This window comes from Carcharodon carcharias, chromosome 8 (genome assembly GCF_017639515.1).
Source record: "Carcharodon carcharias isolate sCarCar2 chromosome 8, sCarCar2.pri, whole genome shotgun sequence".
Lineage (NCBI taxonomy): Eukaryota > Metazoa > Chordata > Chondrichthyes > Lamniformes > Lamnidae > Carcharodon > Carcharodon carcharias.
In genome coordinates, this window is record NC_054474.1 from 85,889,250 (window position 1) to 85,914,965 (window position 25,716).

At 43.5% G+C, this 25,716-nt stretch overlaps 1 protein-coding gene across 2 annotated transcripts in view; it reads left to right on the forward strand.

Annotated features, from left to right (window-relative positions):
• Positions 1-25,716, forward strand: part of LOC121280945 (slit homolog 3 protein-like) — a 738,609-nt gene that overhangs the window by 340,855 nt on the left and 372,038 nt on the right. For both annotated transcript variants that reach the window (XM_041193415.1, XM_041193416.1), the window contains one exon: positions 14,908-14,979. In XM_041193415.1, the coding sequence (XP_041049349.1) occupies positions 14,908-14,979 (72 nt within the window). The remainder of the gene's footprint in view (positions 1-14,907; positions 14,980-25,716) is intronic.

Sequence of the window (25,716 nt, forward strand, 5' to 3'; positions counted from 1 at the left end):
ACATCAAAACTACAGAAGCAACCTTTGAAGTGAGGCATCCCTAATACCAGATGCAGCACAGCTAGCCATTTCCAAGCACGTTAGTCCAACACAGGTCACTCTCCCCCACCCCATCCTGATCTGCAATGCACTGCATAACTCAACACCAGGCTTCGCAGATGTCAGGGTGCTGTCTTGAGCTGCCACTCACATATCTCAAAAGTGTGTGGCTGGAGCTTTGGAATTGGGTTGCAGACATTGAATTATCCATATAATTGCACCATTGCTCTGCCCTCCTGTCCATGTTCTGTTGAATTCATTGAGTCCTGATATTGATAATTCACCAAGAGCCAGGTGACGTTTGTGCAACTCCCAAGCCCAACCACCCCCCCCCAACTTCCCAAAACCAAAAAATTGCTGCATTTAAAAAGAGGCTTGGTATTTTTTTGACCGCAGTGATAAATCAGTAACAATCCCCCTGATGTCAGCACGCTTGGGCTAGCATAAATCTCCGCACTCCGCAGTCAGGAGATGGGAGGGGAAAACGCAAAGCGACCAAAGGGAAAGTGGCAACATGGAGTGCAATGCGCTGATGCAACCAGAAAAAAAATCATGATATTCAGGTCTACCACATCATCCTTATCTATTCACATCTCAGCGAGGCGCTTTCAACCAGGAACCATTTTGTCAGGAGAGGTATGTTGCTCCAGGAATTTTAGGCCGGTTCATCTCTCCGAGGTCTTGGAATAGCCTAGTGCGTGCATGTTTCTTTTATGCTTTTTGTGTGGCTGAGCTAAAGTGAGGAATTAACCAAGACGTAATTTTTTTTTTGTTTCATGTACAGTCCTTATTAGACTTAGGGATCAAAGGCAAGAGATATACTTTCCTATCTTCAGAGTTCACGTTATTTATGTCAGTCCAGTTTAGTTATATATCCTCCCTGCCTTAAATTTTGTTTCTTTGCATGCTATGTCTCAAGAAGCAAATTGGTAATTGGCTTAGCTATTTGAGCATACAGCTAAAATAGGCGTACACTAATATATAATACTAATCTGCTGATATTCATCATACATAATGCATGATATAATAGGTAAAAGAACAATAATTTTTTTTCTCCTTTGTATTGAGAACATTTTATTCAATGGTTTTTAAAATCTTACTGGTACTGATACTGAGGGATTTCCTGCGTGCTCTTCTTTCTCTTTTACTATGAGTGTGAACAATCATTGCACTGCCTGGTACCTCAGTGATTCTGTGATAATTTCATTATTCTTAAATTATCTTAAAAACTGGGGAAAAAGGGGGTTTGAGTGATTTTAAATGACCTTTCCTTTTTTTCTCTATTGAATGTTATGTAATTTTTTCAAGTTTTGGCATTCCTTAATATCTCTTAATATCCTGGTGCCTGCAGGAATGCCTGTCCATACCATTAAACCACATAGTCCAGATTCTCACTGTGCTGAGGGAGCTGATCTCACCTAGACTGATGGAAAGGGTGCTGTAGTCATCCTCAATGTGCCTAGAGTAAGGTGGGGAATAGTTAACCAGCATTCCCTGTGCCCATGTGTTATCCAGTGATCCCCACTGGAAGTGCATGTGTGTAAACATCAGCTGTGAGGGGAACAAGTCCCAACTTCAATGTCTTCCAGGGTTAGATGATCATGTTCGTAGTCCAGGCTCATTCACAACAAATGGCCTTGTGGGGGGGGCGCGGTGGGTAGGCAGTGAGGTGCTGCATGGGCTTCCAGCATCTATTCAGCTGTACCCCAGTATGAGTAAACAATGGGGAGATAGTTGGGGAGGGAGAGAACATTGGAAAATATGTTCTGCAATTTGTGTTTTTTGAATCTCTTGATTCACTTGCATGCACCTGTTGCCTATTCAAGGATTCCTATCAAATTGCCCTGAAATATGTAAACCTCTTCCTATATCATAACCATTACCTAACTTGTAATAGGTTCAAATATGGGTTAAGATCACATTGATTAAATACTTCCAGAGTTCATGATTCACCTCTGCCATCATCTTTGTAGCACATTGGGGATGACGTGACATTCAGTTTAAAAAGTGAGTGCTCATGATCCTAGTTGGTGGAATTAACTGGGAGTAGTTTTTGAGCCCATGACTGCAAAGGAGCTGAAGTAGTGTGCATGACACAATCCTAAATTGATATCTGCTGTGATGTTAATCCACCTCCCTCACACTGCCAGGCTCAGTAACTCTTCTCAGCCAACATCCTGTGCTGCTGACTGTATTTTTACCAATGCCAAAGTACATTACATTCCTAAATTAAACTCATGCACTCATACCACTGTTATTTACCAGTGACTGAGTGTTGGACAATTAAAAAGCCGGATTTACCTTTTTGTAGGAGGGGCTGGTTCTCTTGTAGCAACAATGGTGCTCGGTTACAAATGGATTATCTTTTCAATATGAAGCCACCTGCTCCAAAGTGTGGCTCAACTCTGCAGCTGACTGAGAAACGTTAAAATTGAGAATATGGTCAACTTCAGTGAATCTGCAGAACATCCTTCCTCTTTTAAAGACCCATTTATCTTTATCCATTAACCTAGTTTGGTGAATATAGACACATTTGAAAATCAAGTGAATAAAACAGTAGGAGTGCCACCTTTGTTACTGCAGAGTGACTGATCCCGGTGGCTTCCTTGCATGCTGCATCTTCTGTCTGGTGCCCTAACGTTAGAGCTGAGGCCAGAATGGCACCGCTGTAGACCAGTTTGTATTCTCTCACTGTTTCACCCTGCTGGTCACAGAATTTAAAATCAGTCAAATTGAGAACAGAAGACTGGATGGACAATGTAAATTTATTATCAGTGCTGCAATCCTAACCAGGAAGGTGACGGCCATCAATTGCTGGGTAGAAGTTGGGCAATATTTGAAGCGGTTAATTGGAAATTTATAAACAAGTTGAAAGGAATAAAACAGCATGCTACTTCAGTTTGATTTTAATATTCTGAAGCGCCTTGAGAGCAAACTTTTTTTTTCCTAGTGAATGTGAATATTGGCTGCTGATATGAAGGGTGATGATAGCTAGGAATGGAAAGTTTCCCCTTTGTGGTTCAGTATCTGTTCAAAGATGTTCCTTTATCTTTTCAAACTGAAATTCCTTTTGATCTTACTAGTTTGATTTTTTAAAATTGATTTTTTTCTGTTTAATTTTAAAGCATTCTATTTACTGTGTTAACTTCTGACACTCATACACTTAGAGCTCATTGTCATAGACTTCCATACAACACCACCATACTCTGTTCCTTAATCAAAAAAAACCTTCCCTTTGGTACAGATTTACATTCCCTGATTCTCATTATTCCAAAGTCCTGCATATGAACACGTGCATAGTCTCACTTCCTAGCGCGTTCTCACACTAATACTATTTCAGGTGCCTCTCCCATTTTGTGCAATTAAACTCTCACGTTCACATTAATCATAGTTTCTCACCTTACAATCCTACTCTTTCTTCATTTTCTCACTATATGCCTTTGTTCATTTTCATTTTCTTTCACACTCGCCCGTTTCTACGTATTTCAGATCAATTGCCTCAGCTCTTTTTCTGCAGATGGGTGAATTTGAAGAATTGAGAAGATGCTTGGGTGGCCTGTTTGCTTGACTTGTACTGATACTGGTTCAGGCAGCAGGACTGCAGAAAAGGGCTATTGGGCTATAAGGGAGAATACAACAAAAAAAGTGAGCTACATTTCGGGATTGATTTCAGTGGATAATCTAAAAGCCTTTGTGTTAAATAAAGCAGATGTTGTGGAGTTAGACCAAGCCCGTCTTATTACTATTGTTTTGCTGTGAACTACACTTTTGCAATGATTTGATATTTCATATAAGGAAACAGTGACTATTGAAATTCCTGGAGGCACAGTAAGTGGTGGCATTCTCAGCTCTGAAACAGAAGGTTATGGGTTGAAGCCCAGCTCCAGAGACCAAGTTCCTGCTGATGGCCCAGTGCATTGCTGAGGGAGTGTTGCACTGTCAGATGTGCTGTCTTTTAGATGATACATTAAGCCGGGGTCCCATTTGTCCTCGTAAGGTGGCATAATAGATCCCACGATTCTATTTTGAAGACAAGGAGGGGAATTATTTCTGGTATCCTGGCCAATATTTATCCTTAAAGCAACATCACAAAAAAAGCAGATAATCTCATCATTATGACGTTGCTGTTTGTAGGAGTTTGCCGTAGCAAATTGGCTACTGTGTTTCCTACATTATAGCAGCAACTAGAGTTCAAAATAAACTTCATTGGCTGAAAGACACTTTGGAACATCCTTGGTTATAAAAAACACCACATAAAACAAGGCGGAAGTGGGGCATTTGTTTGCATAGCCCCTCTTTTAGTGGTGCTACCCAGAGTACTTCAATTACCCCAGGGAAAACAAGTCTGTGGCCTCTAATTGCACTACACATGCACCATTCTTCAATCATGTCAGTGAAGAGGGCTGCACATATATCTATCCATGGCACTGCCTGCCCTGGAGGTATCGATGTAAGTCTGCAGGAGCGCTACACAAACAAACCTCTTTGCCAAGATTTTTTTTTATGCAAGTCCCCTGTCATCACTCAACCTCTCCCCAACTTGTGTGGGTTTAGACCAAGATCAAAGAGCCATCTTGAAGTAGGCAAAACCAACGATCCCATTCATCAGGATCAATAGTGAGACAAAACACACTGTTCTTTCATTCCTCATTATTTTGCACTAAGAAAATTACATGAACCTTGAACAGGAACTGTCCCTAGCATAAGCACAGCGTAATGTATCATCATAATCCTCCAGCATGGATCATGCAATCAATATCCACAATGGCTATACAAAAATATGTTCTGTATTCAAATGTCTTAAAATCAATTTAAAAATAATCACAGAGCACAGTGGGGCTCTGATACTGAGTCCATGCAGTGATGGGGGCACTGGTCAAGTGGATTGCTTTGACCTGGATGATGTTGAACTGCTTGAGTGTTGATGCAGCAGCATCCGTTCAGGCAAATGATGACTGTTCCATCAAACCTCTGACCTTGAGTTTGTATGTAGTGAAGAGACTTTGAACGGTTAGGAGATGATCTGCTCCTCACAAAGCTGCTCGCATCTGCTCTGCTCTTGCTGCCACGATTTATGGGAAGATGGTAGCATAGTGGTAATTTCGCTGGATGAGTAATTCAGAGACCCAGGCTAACCCTCTTGGGACATGAGTTCAAATCCCACCATGGCAGCTGGTTTAAATTCAATTAATATTTAAAAAGATCTAGAATATAAAGCTAGTCTCAGTAATGGTCTTAAAAACCAATCTGGTTCACTAATATCCTTTGGAATAGAAATCTGCCATCCTTCTCTGGCCTACATGTGACCCACAGCAATGTGGTTGACTCTTAAATGGCCCTCTAAAATGGCCTAGCAAGCCACTCCATTCAAGGGTAATTAGGGATGGGTAATAAATGCTTGCCTTACCAGCAACACCCAGCTTGGCCTAAATAGCCAAGTGGTTATGGTACTGGGTTTGTAGCCCCAAGATCAAGAGTTCAAATCTCACACTGGCAAACTATGAAACAACGTAACTTCATCTGAAGCAGATGGAAACGGGTTTGTACTCGAAAGAGTTACCTAAACTCAAAAGAGTTACCAGCAACACCCAGATCCCATGAAAGAATAAATATAAGAAAATGAAGGCATGGCCTGTCCAGTTAAGCTCCTGGGCAGTGGTGGCCCTGAGGATGGTGGTGTTGGGGTTCTCAGTGACTAATTGAATTGAAGATTGGGGGGAGGTGGTAGGGCCTTTGGTTGCTGGTGAGGATCATTGCTAGGTACTAATATGGCATAAATGTTTGCAGCCACTCGTCAGCCATTTGGTGGGATTTTCCAGCCCCACCTGCCGCCTGCATTGCCCGGTCCCGTCAAAAGTCAGTGGACTTTTGGCTGGGCCACTGAATCTCCTGTGACGGGTTCCATTATGGTGGGACTGAAAAATCCCGGCCCTAGCCTGGGGATGTTGTCCAGGCTGTATTGCAGGTTGACATGGACTGCTTCACTCTTGAGGAAGTTGTGAATGGAGTTGGGTGCTGTAGAATCTTCTGTCAACAAGCCCAGTTCTGACCTTATGATAAAAGGAAGGCCATACAATCAATGTAGCTAAAGATGTTCGTAGCTAAAATGAAGCTTCCCAAAAGAAGTCCAGTGGTGATCTCCTGGGGCTGTGATAATTTGCCCCTTACCAACACAGCCATCTTCAGACTGACGTGGCTCTGGGGTTTCTCCTTGTCACACCTTTTGGAACTGTTGGTTCGAAACAAGCCTTCTGGACAGAACTTCTCTCATAAGATCACATAGAGCACATGAAGAAGGAATACTGCCCATTTGCAGTGTCATACATGGTGAAGTTCTGTGTAAAACACCTGCTTTTGCATTGCTTCTATTCAGTAGCTATATAGGGTAAGACAGTGTGGCCAACTGAGGGACACCAGTAAACCACCTACCTTTGTGGCCTCCCACAGCCCTACATCTCTGCTCATACTCTAGACCATTCCAACACTGGTTTAATGTGTATTTTCCCTCTGGTTCTTGAAGGGCACCTTCGTGAGAGGACAAATAGTGTACTCTGGCAGGAGGAAGCCTCTCAGGGTGACATAATACCTGGTAAACCCTGCTGGTCTCTTTCTATGGCTGAAAAGGTAGCAGAGAGGATCAGACAGTCCCTGGGTTATCAGATATGGTGCAAGCCATTACAGGGCCATCTTAGGACACTGCATAAAAAGAGACATGGGGCGCTTCTACGGGGCCTCACTGCATAGGCAATTAATAAGGTGCTGCCCGCTTACTCCACTGTTCTATACCTGATGCATAACGTTAGAAGGAGCAGGAGTTGACAACCCACATCATACATGCTCACCAAGGTGGAGCAGCAGGGAGGAAAATATTTCCTCTCTCTCTCCCCCCACCCAACCCCCCCCCCCACCACACACACACACACACACACACACACACACACACACACACACACACACACACACACACCTTAAACCAGCTTATATTTCACCCCTTTCTTGGACTCACTCAAGTTCTGTCGAAGGGTCATGAGGACTCGAAACGTCAACTCTTTTCTTCTCTGCCGATGCTGCCAGACCTGCTGGGTTTTTCCAGGTAGTTCTGTTTTTGTTTTGGAAAATATTGATGTTGCTACTCATTTTAGGCAATATTTGTCTTTTATTTAATCTTTCAGAACTTCCATATTCACGTGACAGCAGGTGGAAATTTGGCCATTCATAACGCTTAAGGGGCAGTTGTATTTGGTTAATGTCTGATAACAAATAGCGGAGGACTAATTGTACATTAGACAGTTAGCTGGGAATGTAACAGTAATCTTCCTCCTGCAGGTGTCCTTCATCCACTCCTCCTTCAGAATGTCCACTGGTATTGGAGATCCTCATCCTACTGCTGAATGGTGACTCCTCTTTGCATTGTTAGCTTGTGTAAAATGCAGTAGATTGGAATTGTGGCATATACAGTGGGATACAGTCCCCAACCCTTTTTTCCCACGCCCACCAAATCTAAGCAATGGACTTTGCATTAGTATTTCTAAGGTCTATTAATTCAGATCTATAGATGCATGTATACTTGCCTGGTGCCCTGGGGTTTCTTAGGTTGATCACCAGTCAGAGCATGAGAGGGTAACCAACCAACTAATTTTCATACTGCTTCATATAAACATGGCAAGCTTGATTGTCTCAAAATGTGGACATTGTGGATGCATTTCAAGTTATTCAATATCAATTTGCATGATTGGGTTCATTCCAACATCACTTGGATGTTAATAGAACAGGAAACAGAAACCTTTATAGGTCACATAGACCAGGGGGCTAATGTGAGAAGCGTCCTTGAGATCCATGCCACCAGGTTTGTAGCCTGTGGCACTGATCCCTGCTTTCCACTATTGAAGACAGTACTCCTTGCAAACAAGGCAGCTGTCATTTGCCTAATGCATCTGCATACAACCATTTGATTAGGCATTAGTCACTAGTGATAGCATGGAAGGATTCAAAAGCTTAAAAGTTGGTGAGGCCACACCTGGAGTACTGTGTACAATTTTGGTGGTCTTCCTTAAGAAGCAATTCAGAGAGGGTATATTCAATTGATTCGTGGGATGAAGGGGTTGTCTTATGAGGAAAAGTTGGGCGGCGATCACTGTCAATTCCCCTTAGGAATTGACCGATGGCTATTTTTCGGGTTGGAGGAAGGTTTGTAGTGGAGTTCTCCAGGGGTTGGTATAGGAATCCTTGCTTTTCCTGATATATATTAATGATCCAGATCTTGATGTGTAGGGGACAATTTCTAAGTTTGCGGATGATACAAAATTCGGAAGCGCTGTAAACTGTGAGGAGGGCATTATAGGGCTTCAAAAGGGCATAGAAAAGTTGAGGAGTGGGCAGATAGGTGGCAGATGAAGTTCAATGCGGAGAAGTGTGAGGTGATTCATTTTGGCAGGAAGAACATGGAAAGAAAATATAAAATAAGCAGTTCAATTCTTAAGGGTGTGCAGGAACAGAGAGACCTGGGCGTATATGTGCATCGATTGTTGAAGGTGGCAGGACAGGTGGAGAAAGCAATTAATAAAGCAAACAGTATCCTGGGTTTTATTAATTGGGGCATAGAGTGCAAGAGCAGGGAGGTTATGCTGAGCTTATATAAGACATTAGTTAAACTTCAACAGGGATATTGTGTACAGGTCTGTGAATCACACTATAGGAAGAATGTGATCACATTGGAGAGAGTGTAGAAGAGGTTTACAAGAGTGGTTCCAGGGATGAGAAACTTGAGTTATGAAGATAGGTTGGACTGTCCTCCTTGGAGAGGAGAAGGCTGAGAGGAGATTTGATAGAGGTGTTCAAAATCATGAGGGGGCTGGATAGAGTAGATAGGGAAAAACTGTTCCCTATTGTCAAGGGATCGAGAACAAGAGAGCACAGATTTGAAGTGATTTACAAAAGAAGCAAATGTGATGTGAGAAAAATCATTTTCACACAGCAAGTGGTTCTAGTCTGGAACTCACTGCCTGGAAATGTGGTGGAGGCAGGTTCAATCGAGACATTCAAGACGGCAATAGATGATTATTTGAATAGAAACAAAATGCAAGGGTATGGGGAACAAGAAGGAGAATAGCACTAAGTCATGATGCTCATTTGGAGAGCCAGTGCTGACACGATGGGCCGAATGGCCTCTTTCTGCGCTGTAAAAATACTGTGATACTGGGTATAATGCTATGGAAAGGAAGACTTCTCTCAAACATATGATTCAGTGTAGGACTCATCAGCAGACAGTTGCATTATATTTGAGGAGGTAATAATGCTTACAGTGAACACAATTCCAAAACCTTTCAAATTCAGAGTATAACAAGTTGGGCACACAATACTCCATTCTAAGCCTGCACACTCACGAAATGCCTCACCTCTCAATATTGACCTAGTGAAGTCATTGAGAAGGTTCCTCTTGGAAAAAATATAGCAGTTTTACTTGTAACAGAGGCATAGAAAAATATTTTGCTTTTTAAATGCAGCATCAATTAAAAACAGAAGAATGATCATAATTGCAGAATTGCCTTAGAAGATACCAGAAGACAGGATTACATTAAACAGTTTGTTAAACCTTGAGTGTGGTAATCTTCCCTCGGATTATTTGAAGCAGATGTGTAGTCAGGAGATGCCTGATGTCTGTAATTGGCTTTTGCATGCTAAGTGTAATATCATTGTGTCAAAGCAATTACATGCTGCCGTGGACACACAATGGAGATTACATGCACTAAGATGCACTGAGGTTTGATGAATCGGTCACCTGACTGCAGGAGACAAGGGGAAATGTCAGGCTGAGCTACTTCTACAGCCTTTCAGATGAAATTGGGTGACTGTGAACACCAACTTTCTTTTTCAATTTCCTCTGAATGTGTTCACACTTAAGAGTTGCACCAACACCAGGTAAACTTTGGTGCCTTGTTCAAATATCTTTAATTTAGATGTGAGTAGAATCATTTAATGCTGGCAAGTTATTCACTTGCAAGGCCATTCAAGTTTATGGAACAGAAGGAAGCCAGTCGGTACATTTTGTCTAACCCTCCTTGTCTCTGTAACGATGCAAAATTGATACCATCGGTGCTGTAGCAGACGCTGTATCTGGTGCAGTAGGAGGTGTTGTATCTGGTGCAGTAGGAGGTGTTGTATCTGGTGCAGTAGGAGGTGATGTATCTGGTTCAGTATGAGGTGTTGTATCTGGTGCAGTAGGAGGTGGTGTATCTGGTGCACTAGGAGGTGTTGTAACTGGTGCAGTAGGAGGTGCTGTATCTGGTGTGGTAGGAGGTGCTGTATTTTGTGCGGTAGGAGGTGCTGTATTTTGTATGGTAGGAGGTGCTGTATTTGGTGTGGGAGGTGGTCCCATTATTGTAGCAGTAGGAGGCGCTGTATTTGGTGCGGTAGGAGGTGCTGTATCTGGTGTGGTAGGTGGTACTGTAATTGATGCAGTAGGAGGCGCTGTGTTTGGTGCAGTAGGAAGTGCTATATTGGTGTGGTAGGTGGTCCCGTAATTGGTGCAGTAGGAGGCGCTGTATTTGGTGCAGTAGAAAGTGCTGCATTTGGTGCTGTAGGTGGTCCTGTATTTGGTGCAGTAGGAGGTGCTGTATCTGGTGCAATAGGAGGTGCTGTATCTGGTGCGGTAGGAGGTGCTGTATTTGGTGTGGTAGGAGGTGCTGTATTTGGTGTGGTAGGTGGTCCCATTATTGTAGCAGTAGGAGGCGCTGTATTTGGTGCGGTAGGAGGTGCTGTATCTGGTGTGGTAGGTGGTACCGTAATTGGTGCAGTAGGAGGCGCTGTGTTTGGTGCAGTAGGAAGTGCTGTATTGGTGTGGTAGGTGGTCCCGTAATTGGTGCAGTAGGAGGCGCTGTGTTTGGTGCAGTAGGAGGTGCTGTATTGGTGTGGTAGGTGGTCCCGTAATTGGTGCAGTAGGAGGCGCTGTATTTGGTGCAGTAGGAGGTGCTGTATCTGGTGCGGTAGGTGGTCCCATAATTGGTGCAGTAGGAGGCACTGTATTTGGTGCAGTAGGAGGTGCTGTATCTGGTGCGGCAGGTGGTCCTGTAATTGGTGCAGTAGGAAGCACTGTATTTGGTGCAGTAGGAGGCGCTGTATTTGGTGCGGCAGGTGGTCCCATAATTGGTACAATAGGAGGTGCTGTGTTTGGTGCAGTAGGAGGTCCTGTATCTGGTGCAGTAGGAGGTGCAGTATTTGGTGTGGTAGGTGGTCCCGTAATTGGTGCAGTAGGAGATGCTGTAATCATTGCATTAGGAGGTGCTGTAATCGTTGCAGTAGGAGGCGCTGTATTTGGTGCAGTAGGAGATGCTGTGTATGGTGCAGTAGGAGCTGCTGTATCTGGTGCAGTGCGAATTGCTGTTTCTGGTGCAGTGCGAGGTGCTGTATCTGGTGCAGTACGAGGTGCTGTATCTGGTGCAGTGCGAGGTGCTGTATCTGGTGCAGTGCGAGGTGCTGTATCTGGTGCAGCGCGAGGTGCTGTATCTGGTGCAGTACGAGGTGCTGTATCTGGTGCAGTGCGAGGTGCTGTATCTGGTGCAGTGCGAGGTGCTGTATCTGGTGCAGCGCGAGGTGCTGTATCTGGTGCAGCGCGAGGTGCTGTATCTGGTGCAGCGCGAGGTGCTGTATCTGGTGCAGCGCGAGGTGCTGTATCTGGTGCAGCGCGAGGTGCTGTATCTGGTGCAGCGCGAGGTGCTGTATCTGGTGCAGCGCGAGGTGCTGTATCTGGTGCAGCGCGAGGTGCTGAATCTGGTGCAGCAGGAGGTGCTGTATCTGGTGCAGCAGGAGGTGCTGTATCTGGTGCAGCAGGAGGTGCTGTATCGGGTGCAGCAGGAAGTGCTGTATTTGGTGCAGCAAGAGGTGCTGTAACTGGTGCAGTTGGATATGCTGCATGTGGTTCACTTTGATGTGCTGTATTTGGTGAAGTAGGAGGTGCTATTTTGTGCAGTGGGAGGTGCAGTATTTGGTGCAGTGGGAGGTGCTGCATTTGGTGCAATAGGAGGCGCTGTATCTGGTGTAGGGAGAGGTGCTGCTTCTGGTGCAGCAGGAAGTATTGTATTGTGCAGCTGGAGGTGCTGTATTTGAAATTTCACAAGGACTCAAAACTGGCCTGGTGGATCGCGATGTTGGATTACCCCATATCTGTTGCTTCTGATACAGGCAACGCAGTAACTTTCTTTTGCCTGCTACATTTAAAGGATTGTAGCAAGCAGCCAGTGGTCATTGTACTGTTGAGTGGTTGCACAACTGAGCAAAGCCAAAAAAAAAGCTAGACCCTAGGTACGATGGGGCAGGATCACACATGAGTTCTGCTACAGATGACTCGGATGAGAGCTTTGATGATACAGCCTACAGAAGAAGGCTGATGGGCAGGCACAATGAAATGCTTGGTACATTAGTGGGCTGCCAGAAAGCTTGCAGTCAATGTCAAAGAGCACAGATGAGTCCGGTACTGACCTGACCCAGAGCTTTGCGCACTGCTTGGAGCCTGTTCTTTCCAACAATGAAACGGCGACCCCCAAATCCATTAGCAGACTTGCAAACACAACCACAATGCAGCATCTGATGGTTGTTGGTTCAGCTTCCATGGGCAGCGCAGAAACCTGTTTGGAGGCTCAAATTGAAGCGATACAAACTCAGCTTGCTGCCATGCAAGCTCCGACTGATGCCACCATGTTTGTGGACACCAGTGTTCAAAGTGGCTCACAGCATCTCACAGCTGTCCAGTTTACTAGGATTGCTGAGGCAGCACACCAGGGGAGTGACAATGGTTCCATGGAGAAAAAACCTGCTGGCCCTGTCTCAAGATGACAACATCCATCCTCCCACCATTGCTGCTACTCTACCATTCTTTCTGTTGCCTGTCATCTGCAGTCTCCCCCACTTAAGTCAGCTATGCTGTAGCCACTGTGTAGGAGCACAATAATAGGCAAAGGCACAGGGAAAGCAGGCGCTAAGGGAATTCACAAGGGTAATCAGTTGATGTTTGTATGCAATATGGAAATGTTTGCTAAATAGTTTGGTTTATTTTGTGGTGGCTGCTATTTTAGCATTGTTGGCAGGTGGTCACTGCTGTGCTCCTCCAGAGTGGTTTAAGTAGCTGGAAAATCACCCCAATGATCTGCTCTATCATATTTTGTGTGGCAGCATGGCTTTCATTTAACATATACTGCCCATGTATGTATTGAGCACAGAGTCATGAAACATGTCATCAAAGAATGGTTGCTCAGTAGCCACTCTCTGGTTTGGTGTGGCAGTTCCAATACGGATGGCACACCAGACTGCCACAGTATGAAGTCGTGAGTGCTGCCAGGATACCAGGCATTGACCTGTGTGATTCCCGGAGTATGGCCTCACACCAGCTGGGCGTGAAGGGAGTGGAATCCCTTTTGATTGACATAAGGGCAGAATTGACACATAGGGCCCACAAATAGGCATGCTGTCAATGACCCACTGCACCACAGGGAAGCTTGCAGTCCTAATGAAGCCACATGCTTGTTCTAGTCTGTTCCTCTCTGGCAAGAGGGAATGAGTTGTCATTAGCTCTGAATGGACTCTGCTCTTATTTTGGATAGGTGAGTGGTGAGGCTGAAAACTCACCCACTGCTACAGAAATGAGCCCTGGGTTATTTTGACTCATTTATATCCTGCTTGCCAACTACCCGTCCTTCTTGGGGTTATATTGACAGGAAGCAACCAAAAATTTTGCATCCCGCATCTCACTTTCTGACACAAGGTAGGCAGCAGGATCGACTTCAGAATGGTCAATCATTCACGTCAGGAGAGGCCTAACCTTCCCACTACTGCACCTGTGCTCTTCTGGAGTAAAAAAACTTACCTGTTTGGGCCTCTTCTGACCTCTACTCCAATTCCCATTGTCTTGACTGAGTGAGAAGCCACAGCAGCTGCCTCCTTAGACCACCAGTTAAAATTACAGTGGAGTTCTGATGAAGTCATTAGGTCTTGACAAGCATATGTAGACAGGGCTGCACTAACTTTGTCGGTTTGAGAAGCAGCCCCTATTTCAAAACTCACTTTGTTTGGTGTATGAATTCACCTTGTTGGTGATATGAGCAGAGTGAAGTATGCATTGCTCAGATTATAGCTGGAATAATGATGTCCAATACATCTGGCTAATTAGGAATCCAACTATAGATAATTGGATATCTAATTAGTAAATAAAAATGAGTGATAGACACTGTCATTGGGCCTGTGTTCTCAATATGCATATTAACATGGTGTGCATGTAAACTTTAACCTTTTTTGTGTGCTTGTTGGTAAAATGGTAAGACGAAATGCAGAGTGTTTGCACTGTTTAAAACCTTTTTGAGTGCTTTAATTCATTGGTTACTGAATGGTGGCAGGTATTTGTTACACATGAAGTGCTTTTTCCTGTATTGTGTGAGTGTTCGTAAGGCTTTTCTCATTAAAATTAGTGCATGTGTCTAAAACAATGTCACAGTCACAACACCTGTGGCTAGTCAGTGATTCTTACTGGATAACATTGTGCTCAATCCTTAGCCCTCCTTGCAAAGTTCATGATCTCAATTGAGAGTCTGTGGAAGGTACAGGACAGGGGCTGCTCACTTCCCTACATCGATGAGGGAGGGAGGGAGGGCTACCTCACTCTTTGTCATACAATGAAGCCATCCATTGTGGCTGAAGCTCAGCAACATGCCAGTTCTTGGGTTTCTTGGTCAAAGAATGATACATGTCTAAAGGACATTGGTGAAGGGTAAAAAAGGGAGGTCACCCCTCTCTCCCAGATAACCAACATTAGCCGTGTTTTTTTTCCCTCTGTTTAGTAATATTGATCGGACAAAAATTTGCATATGTTCCTTTGTCTTTCAGCACACTCAACAATAACAACATCAGTCTCATCCCATTAACCAGTTTCAACCACATGCCAAAGCTGAGGACTTTGTAAGTATTTGCATTGTGCACTGCAACTTTTTAAAAGCTAAAGAATTTATCTATGTGTGTGTATATGTGGACTCAATATTATGGGTTAATGAGCCCCAACACTTGTTTGTTAACAAAAAATATTTTGGTTGAAAGTAGACTTTAGAGGAATCTTTTTTGCAGAGAATTATTGGAATGTGGAAAGCCTGGCCAGGAAAATTGGTGACAATAGAATCCACACCATCTTTCAAAAGAGAAGCAGATAAATACATATTTTGTTAAAGTGTGGAGAATAGCTAAACAAATTGGAGTGAATGAATAACCCTTTCAAAGAGATAGCACAGATGCTTTGGGCTGAATGGCCCTCTTTGTGCTGTGAAATTCTTTGATTCTAGTTCTGTCGTCAATTTTGTGCATGCATGGGAACGCATCTGTATGCTGAGTGTCAGATGTTGACTGTTAGGATTCCAGATTCATGGTATCACTCTTTCAAGATGAATGGAACCTAGATGAGGAACCCAGAGCACCAGTCAGGTTGTAGAGAGAGTGAGATAAAGTATGAGATGAGGTAAATCAAGAAGCAGTGATTAGAAAGCTGGAATTGTGACATTTAAAAGCCTGTGTATTATAGAAATAAGGATATCTTAACAAGCTAAAGGCTTACTCAGTTTTGGGACCTTGGGAAAGAATGAAATACATTTAATAATAGAATTAAGAGTTGGGGAAACTTAATTTTACCTTTCCTTCTGCATTTCTGCCAATTCTAAACTTTCTCTTGCTATTTTTCAATGAATCTTTAATGACAGCAGTAGTCAACTGTAATATTTGACTATTTCCTGCCAAGTCTTTAAGCAGACAGAGTGAAGTTAGATAGGGTGGCAGATGGTGTGAATGGCTCAGGCTCTGATATTTGCTTTGTAGTTGATGGACCTCCATTAAAAACCTTAACTAAATTTGAATGCTCCCGCATATTTAGACATAAAAGTGAGAAAAATTGGACTCAGATTTTAAAATTGAGTTTTTATAGTCAAATTTTCTTCTGACTAGTAATGCATCTGTCAAAAACTAGTGTTGCCCTGTCTAAAACTAGGTGGGTGACATCCCCAGCTGGCCTCAAAGTGTGACTCTTGCAAGTATCACAATATTTTGCTAGGTAAAGATATCAAGGGATATGGAGCAAAGAAGAACAAATGGAGTTGAGGTGCAGATAAGCCATGATTGAATTTAATGGGAGAGTGGGGTTGAGGGGCTGAATGGTCTGCTGCCCTTTTTTCAGTTTGTGCGATGATTGGCAGGTGAACAGAGATTTAGGGCACAAGAAACTTAAAGCTTCTTGACTGAAATGAGTGGAATTTAAATATAGTGGGCTGGCAAAAAGGAAATGTGCACTGGCAATAAATAGGGGAGGAATGACAAGTAAGATGAAGGGATGGGGACAATTCCCAGGATTGACAGCAGCTCAGGTTTATCCTTGGATTGAAAACATTAATGTTAGTGCAGCCTAATTTACCTGATTAGGTAGAAGTTTTATTGCTAGTCTACAGTCTGCTGGCTGTTTGCAATCGATCTGTCCCTGCTTGCTATCGATCACCTCCGGGCAGGTCAGCAGAATCCCTTTCTTCCCTGTGTATTTTTCTTTTGAAATTTCAGAGGTTGTTTAACGTCTGATTCTCAAGGGAGCCAAGCTGACTAATCTCCTTTCTGTAATTAAATGTGGAAAGGAAGGAAATCATATAAGGGGATTAGAGTGGGCCATTTCAGATTGAATTCTCCTACCATGTTCAGTACAAAGTGGTGACCTCTGCCTAAAAAGGAGTTTGCTGGAGATTTAATTCAATGCTGGCCAGTAATGGCTCTCTTGGTAAAAGCTCCACTGTCTGTCCTCCATTGAATGGCTTGACTTTGTACAAGTGCTTTATGCTTCTGCTTTCCCTCCTTCACTAATCTCAGTGATTCAATGAGATTGAATACTCAGTTGCACAAATCAGCATTTGTGATGGAAAGAAAAGACATAATGACTGCCCAGGGAGCAAGTTTGTACCTATAAATACAAGCTCTCCCTGGACATTTTAGATTCTATTTACCCATGACTTTATTTGTCTGTGTTGCTTCTTTGGTGGCATTGGGGAGTAATAGCTATCCTCTGTAAGGCCTCCTTTCTTTAGTACAGTAGCTTAAGGAACAATTGTCTTTCAGCTTCAGAGTGAGTCATGTACAAATAAAACTGGAACTCTGTGCTGTTAGATGTGGTGATGTACATTTTACAGTGTCACCGTCAGAATCCTTTGACGACACTTAAAGCCATAGATTCAAGTTCATTTTAAAATCCCTTCAATTTTGTCCATTTTATTGTGAAAGCTATTGCTTAAATGGCAAATTAGTCAGAGGAACTAGGTAGCAGAATCTATAATTCTATTTGTGTATAAGATGATTGAGTTAACATAAGCGGAGGTGTAATGGAACTCAGATTTATTAATTGCTCTCATCCAACGTTCTATTTTAATGACTCTCTCTGATAATGTTAATCCAACTCCTTTACACTATAAATTGAAACAGAAAATGCTGGAAAAACTCAGCAGGCCTGACAGCATTTGTGGAGAAAGAAGCAGAGTCAAAGTTTTGAGTCATACAGACTCGAAACGTTAACTCTGTTTTTCTCTCTCCACAGATGCTGCCAGACCTGCTGAGTTTTTCCAGCATTTTCTGCTCTTATTTCAGATTTCAAATACAGCATCTGCAGTATTTTGATTTTATTCCTTTACACTACAATGCAGTTTAGTTGATCCAGTCAGTAGTCTTTGTCATTGACTGTATCTTTGTTAGTGCAGTTCCCACTGCTTGTAGTGAACACATTGGTGGCAACAGAATTTGTCTGTTCAGGAAACATGGCAGCTAGATGAGGGTGGGAGCTGCCGGAACCAACAGGTAAGTGTCTTTACAGCACTGCTTGTGGACCAGGAGTAGCAGGAGTGCTTCTACTCAGTGATCCTTCATCACAAATTGAACTTCAGCCCCCATGCAATCTGATCTTCAACACACTGTGATCTAATGCCAACTTTAAATCTACTCTTAGCCTCCACCATCTTTCTTTTCCTCATTCCCTCCCACTCTCTCCATAAATTCCAAATAACACTTAGATCATTCCAAAATGCAAATAGTTGCTGACAACATTTATTTGAACACAATGTAAGAAGATTCCTTCTCTATCCAGCCTTAGAATGCAAGCCTGTGACATAGGAAAGCAAATAGTATACTGAAAGTGCTGTGAGACAAAGGCTTCTTTTAACCTTTCATCAGCTGTATTGCAGGCAATGTATCTAATATACATGAAAGCATGGTTTACCACTGTGGGCGGATTAATAAACTTCTAAAACCGTTTAGGCTGCAAGTGCAGAAGGAATAAGAATAATTTTTCAATCTGGGAATATGGTTCTCTAGAAAAATGTTGATTTGTAACATCTTATTTGATGTATATTCTTGCATTTTGAGCTCGGATATAATTCTGCCTATAAAAACCAAAAATAGTTTAGTCAGGAGGAGGTGTAAATATTTTAAACGTAAAAATTAATTAGTTGTACGAATGCCCATTCAATATATAATCCAGGACAAAGCAGTCCGCTTGATTGGCAGACCATCCTCCACCTTAAACATCCACTCTCTCTCACCATTGTATCATGGCTGCAGTGCATACTGTCTACAGGATTCACTACAGCATCGCGCCAAAGCTTCTATGACAGCACCTTGAAAAATCTTGACCTCTATCACGAAGGGCAAAAGCAGCAGGTGCATGTGAAGATCATCACCCTCAAGTGACACATCATCCTGACTTATGCAAATATTACTGTTCCTTCATAGTTGCGGGGTCAAAATCCTGGAAATTGATACCTCACAGCACTCTGGGAGTGAAACAAAAAGATGCAACCTGATACAGTAGTTCCCTCAATTGGAATCTTATCCCTGATTAAATGATGTTGATTCCTGAACTGAAATCTTTGGCAAAACACATACTACAATAAACCCCAGTGGGTAAGATTCCCAATACAGCTCAGGATCCAACCACCCAAAGCCAGACTGTTGGCACTAATAGACCTGCATGTTATTGTAAGATATTAAGTGTAGAGGCACAGGATAGCAGGAGGACATCCCAATGAAACTAATAGTGAATCTGGGATGGGGTGTCATCAAAATCAACATAAGCAAATTATAAAGTATGGAGAAAGTAATGGCACCAAAGAGTGTCAAATTCCCAGGACCAAATGGTTTCTATCGCATGATTTTCACGAAAGTGTTTCATGACATTGCAGAAAGCCACATATCAATGCTTCTTGATGGCACAAAGATTGGCGTCATTGTAAAGAGTATAGATGGAAACATAACAATACAAAAACTATAGATAAATTAAATGAATGGGTAGAACTGTGGCAAATGGATTTCAGTCTAGGTAAGTGCGGGGTCATCTACTCTGAACTTCAGAAGGATATATCAGAGTCCTATCCAAATGGTGATAACCCAGAAACAGAGATCCAACGAGACTTGGAGGTCCAAGTACACAGATCATTAAAATGTCATGAACAGGTGCAGAAAATCAAAAAAACTAATGGCCTTCAGAGAGAACCAGAAAATGAAAGGATAGGAGTCATGCTGGTTAGACCACCCCTGGAGTGTTGTCTTCAGTTTTGGGTACCACATCTTCAGAAGCATGCATTGGCCTTGGAGGAAGCTCTGCGTAGATTTACATGGATGAGACCTAGATTCTAAGATTAAATTATGGGGAAAGATTGCACAAAATAGATTTGTATTCCCTGGAGTTTAAAAGATTAAGGGGTGGTTTAACTGAAGCTTTCAATATATTAAGGAGAACCAATAGAGAAGTTATTTCTGCTGTTTAGGAATCTAGGAATGGGGGATATAGCCTAAGCATTAGTGCCACACCTTTCAGAAGTGACGTTGGCAAACACTTCAACATACAAAGGATGGTAGAGATATGGTACTCTCTTTCTCAAATGATAATTGAAGCTGGATCAATTGTTTGTTTTAAATCTGAGATTGATAGAGTTTTGTTGATCAAAGGAACTAAGGTATACTAAGGGGTAAAAGTGGGTATGTAGAATGAGGTCATGGTCTCATTGAATGGCGGAACAGGTTCAAGGGGTTAATTGCCCTCCCCCTGTTTCTATCCATCTAGAGAGTTGAGGCAATAAAACTATATTTCCTTTGCTGTCTGTCTAGCTCTGTGACCTGTTCTCTCCCTTTGCTAACGATAATTTGCTCCAATCGCAGCTAGTGGTTTTAAACTAATCCAATTAATACGTGTACAAAAAGTGTGTTCCACAAGAAAATACTCATATTAGTCAAAGTTCGCACTGCAGGCTTGAAATATCAATCTCTTTTTCCTCCAACCTGATTCCAATTCTTAAAACCTATGTCCTAAAACTGGCAAAACTGTATTTATGCAAACACCTTATAGTCACCAGGTCCTGTCCTATTCCTTTATCACAGAGGCAAAACTAGCTTTACTAAGATATACAAATTTTCCAAGGAAGTCCAGACATGACACCTGAATAGGTCTGTGGAGAAAGCACTGAGGTCAGGAATGACTCCTTTGCCTGTGCTTCTGCGCTGCCTGAAGACTAACACTTTTGCCTGGATTTTCAGAAGGAGAGGCTCTCTGCTTTTGCAAAAATGGCAGCGAAGGCCTGTATCTGGAGGTCCCACAGGGGAGCAATGGGGGCATGTTTTAATTTAAACAGAGGCTACTGCACATGTTAGAGTGCAGCTGCTTCAGTCAGATCTGATTTTGGCTAGCGGGATGTCCAAAACACGAGGTGTACACTTTAGACCAGGCAGGAGAAGATCTAAAGCTGCCTGAGTTATTTGGAGAGGTAGGGTACCCTTTTGGATTTGCTCCTGGATCACCCTTGGGAGAGGTATGGTGCCCTTTGGGAGAGTTAATGTGTCCTGTGGGAGCGGTAAGGTGCCCTTTGGGATTGTTAAACTTAGCATGTGTGTAAAAAGTGTACGAACTCGCTGAAACTGTCAAGAGAACTGTCAAATTAGCTGTCAAGGGATTTAAACCTGTCCATTAAATTTAACAAAAGCAGTTTTCAGTGTCAAAAAAAATCAGTGCTTTCTATTTCACTCTATTGACATAAGCCAACCTGAGGGTCATCATTACAGGACTAATGCTGCACGACTGATTTCAGACCTTTCATTATCACGGTGGGATTCCTGTCAGTTGACAGCTCCAAGTGGTTATAAATTCTTTGAATTAGGACTATAAATTCCAATGCTAGCTTTTATAAGGGATTAAAGTAATTTAAATAAAGTGAATAAGTTTTTATCAATGAGAGTTTTCTTTTGGAATACAGAATTCATCAATTAACACTTAGAATTTATTTAATCGCAGCATGGGTCCTGAGGTCTTCTCTTGGTGGATACTGGATGAGTTAGCATGGTAGGTGTAAGGGAAAAGACTGATGGTTGGGGGGGGGGCATGAGTTGGCACTAATTGGCATAGGGGTTATAAAGGATTATGGGGAGGCTGGAGGGACATATGTCAGCATAGAGGGTATGATGGGCCATTGGGGTGGGTGGTGGGCTATAGGTTGGCATAGAGGGTATGATGGGTCATTGGGGTGGGTGGTGGGGCATAGGTTGGCATGGAGAGTATGAGGAGCAATGGATTTGGGCAGAGAGGTATAGATTGGCATTGTAGGTAGGAAGGTCCATGGGGGTTGGGTGGGGGCATGAGGTGGCATGGGTTAGCCTGGATAGGGTATGGGGAGTGTGTGGAGGGGTGAGGGAGTATGACAGGCGAGGGCTGGAGGGCTGTTTGTTTTTTTGTTTATTTTCATAGCTTTGACCAAATGCAGTTGCACTAAAGCTAGCCTTTTGCCCAGCCCACCTCCACACCTGGCAGCCTCCAACCTCTTTCCAGGGTTGCCCATTTTCGCCCACTCCCTCAGACTGAAAATCTGAACTTTCGGGACGCTTTTTCCCAGGTTGGGTTTGCGGAGCCAGCAATTGTCTGGACTTTGCACTCCTGACCCGGAGCGAAAATTCAGGCGTTGGACTCCCTTGAGAATTGGAGAAGTTAGCAATGCTGCAAGACAAACCTCAGAATAGTTTGTGGCAATCTAGAACACCCATACAAAGAAACTGTCGATTGCTACCCTCAGTAAAAATGGAATATCATACCGCTTGCTAACTAAGGATTGTAAAATCAAAATGAATGTAATTTCTTATTTATGTAGATTGATTGACATTGTTGGTGTGTAATTCATCTGCCTGTGGTGTTGGTTTTGGTGTTATCTAATATTTCCTTAGGATTTCTGTGAATGTGTGCTCAGACACTTAATGAGTTTACAGTAATAACATCTACAGAGAGGTTCTTTCCTGATCAGCTGATCAGTGTAATCCTCCCTCTGCACCCTATAGACACATTGGACTGAATTTTCACCCAAAAAAGGGTGGGTTTGAGACAGGTGAGGGGAAGCTAACATTTCAGAAATCTATTTCCTGACCCACATCTGCCTCCTCGGTTTTACCTGAGGCCAGAAAGTGGCTGAGTGACCAATCAGCTAATCCAAGGAGGTGGCTTGGAATTGAAATATGATAAATAGGCTACAAACTTCACTGTGATGCACCTTGTCAAGTTTATCTTTATTCTGCTGGGTTTTTGATTTACACCCTGTTTCACACCACCGCCCCCTCCTCACCCTGTTCTAAACCACAATCCCCCCACCCACCACGTACTGGTACCCCCACCATCACCCAGCCTAAATCCTCCTTTCCATTATTACCCACCCGCCATCAAGTCCCCATGACCACTCAGGGGGACCCCAACCGTCACCAGATTCAGTCCCTTCCCATCTGTCACCACCAGGCCCCAGTGGCTTCCCTGCCTCCACCACCAAATTCCAATCCCTCCCTCACACACACCAGGCCCTGCTCTCCTTTGTCACCACCAGACCAGATCCCCCTCCAACTCCTCCACCATCACTAGGCCCCAGTCTACCTCCACCCCTGCCCCCGAAACCTCCGATCCCTCCCACACCCCAGACCTCTGATTCTGCCACCATGAGGCCTCCAACCTTTGGCCATCCAAACGATGACCGATTGGCACTTAAGCATCCATTAAAGAAACCCATTCAGGAGAAATGAGATGTATTTAAAAGTTCAATTGCATGCCCTGTTTTTTGGAAGTTAGATGTTGGGACTATTGTAAGATATTCCAACATTCCTAAACAGCCATTTAATACATACATAATGGAAACTTTCAACTGTTAGTCGCCCTTTTCTTGCCTGAAGAATGGGAATTAGGTGTTGAAAACCTGGTGGGAACCTTGTGCATCCATTTTCCTGAATCAATGTTCAGGCAGACCTTTAGAAGGTCATCCACCATTCCCACCTCTGTTTAAATATGAAAATCTGGGTCCTGCCTCTGTTGTGGGGTCCCAGTGGTGAGTTTCAGGATGTGGGCGAAGTTTGTACACGAATGGCAGTCACCCATTTTTCCAGGCATTTAGAGGCCTAATGAAAGGCCTTTAAAGGATAACGAATGCCTTTCCTAAAAGGTAAGCATTTGTTTTTTTTAAGATTTATGAATGGCCAAGAGGAGCAGGGCTGCTTCTCCAGGCCCCTTCCAGCTTGCTGCCCACCCGTTCTTACGTCACCTTGGCATCAGCTCCTCTGGCAACCGGTCTCGCCTGCTGGCTAATATTCTTTTCCTCACCAGACAGCAGCTGGGGGCACCAGCCACTCATTGGGAAAATGAAGTATGCGTCTGAAAATGGTGAGGGTTTCCCAAGTGACTTGTTGGCCAGGCTCTAGAGTGCACTGCTGATATTGCGCCCATTTAGCACCCAGCCTGAAGCCTCCCACTATGTGTACATGGTGCTACCATTGTAATGCACCATTTGCAAAGTGGATTGATGATTCCTGATTTTACCTTAAGTTCAGGAAGAACAGAAGCACTGGAAAATGCGATTGGTGTATTCAGATCTTTGTTGACTGGCGTGGACACGATGGACCGAATGGCCTCCTTCTGTTTAGTAAACGTCTATGGGCAGGGCTTCCCCCCCCCTCGTCGGGGGCGAAGTTGAACGGCGGGCACGCACAAGCGCACTGAATCGGGAGCGGGGAGCCATTTTACGTGGGCGGGCCTTCCAGCACGAGTCCACACGGAAGTGCTATGCGCTCCCTGTGCGGGCGGGAGAGGCAATCCCTAAATCGAAAGTGTGTTCTTTCACGCATGCGCACGAAAGAGCGCACTCATCTCCCTGAGGCCAAGTGCAGCCTCAGGGAGATTAGCTGTTCTGTGACAAAGATTAAAAATAGAGAAAAAAAAATCCTGACATGTCCCCTCATGTGACACTGTCACATGAGTTGGGACATGTCCATAATTTTTACAAAAACTTTAATAAAACTTTTTAAAACCTACATGAAACCTCATCCTGCCCGTGGCTCCTGGCCTGAAAGCCAACCTTAAGGTTGGACGGGCAGGTCCATTAATTAGCTAAATGACTCTTGTCAATGGCCTCAATTGGCCATTGACAGGTCGGTAGGCAGGCAGCTGATTTTGCTGCGCCCCCTCCTACCGGAAAATTTAAATGGGGAGCGGTGATATCGGGAGTTCCGCCTGACGTCACCGCGCATTATTTTACACAGCGGCGAGCAGGCCCCCCCACCCCCCCCGGCTCGCTGACAGGAAAATCCTGCCCTATAAGTCCACAATAATTTGACTCTGGACTTTATACACCTTTTAGTTCCATCTATGTAGCTTTGAATCTCTTCTAGTTGTTACATTTGCTACTATTTGCAGCAAATTCTTCTAATAAATATAGCCAAATTATTTGCTGCAATTTTAGCTTGGAGTTAAAGCTGCTTAAAAGCACATTGATGTGATCAGCAGATTCAGCTAATACCAACAATGAATAAAAATATAGCTGTCATGATGAAAACCATCATGCCTATGCCTCTTCCTCTCCTCCAGTCTTGTCCCACTGAGGCATGGCTGCCTGATGACACATTAGGACATGTGCAGAGAGAGAATGGGCAACTGCAGCTGACTTCCAACTTCAAACCATAGAGACAACAGCAACAAACATTTATATAGTGCTTCGTAAATTGCCCCAAGGTGCTTCACAGTAGCGATTAGCAAACAACATTTGAGACACAACCACATAAGGGGATATTAAGATAGGCAACCAAAACCAAATTGGGTGGTCAATTAATGCCCACTTAAAATATGGATGGTGGGCACGTCGTGTTGTTGCAAACATTTTATCAAAAAGGAAATCAGCATTGAACAGCTGCTTTCAGCTGGATTGATAGTGAGATCACTGCAATTGACCTCAGTGCCCTCTGTTAGGGAGATGAAGGATATAAGCCCAGGGGACTCTTGTTCCTAATTGGTGTATAGTTAGCACTACTGGAAATTGCTTTTGTGCGGATGTAGGGCGACAGAACCAGGCTTACCAGTGATGCTCCCCACCTCCCTGCCACTGGTCAAACAACACCTCCCTTGGGTGAGGTATATCCATCATAGAGAATACACCTTCAGGAGAAGATGTTGGGATAGAGGTTGATGTGGTCAAAATAGGCAAAAAAAAATCAAATCACATTAATCAAAATAAATATGCCAAAGGAAATTGAAATTGTTTGATTTTTGTTAACATGTGGAAGAGTTGTGAAAAATCCTTATCCTTTATAGGCTGCGATCCAGCATGAAGCATAGTGGCAGGCTGACTGATCAGG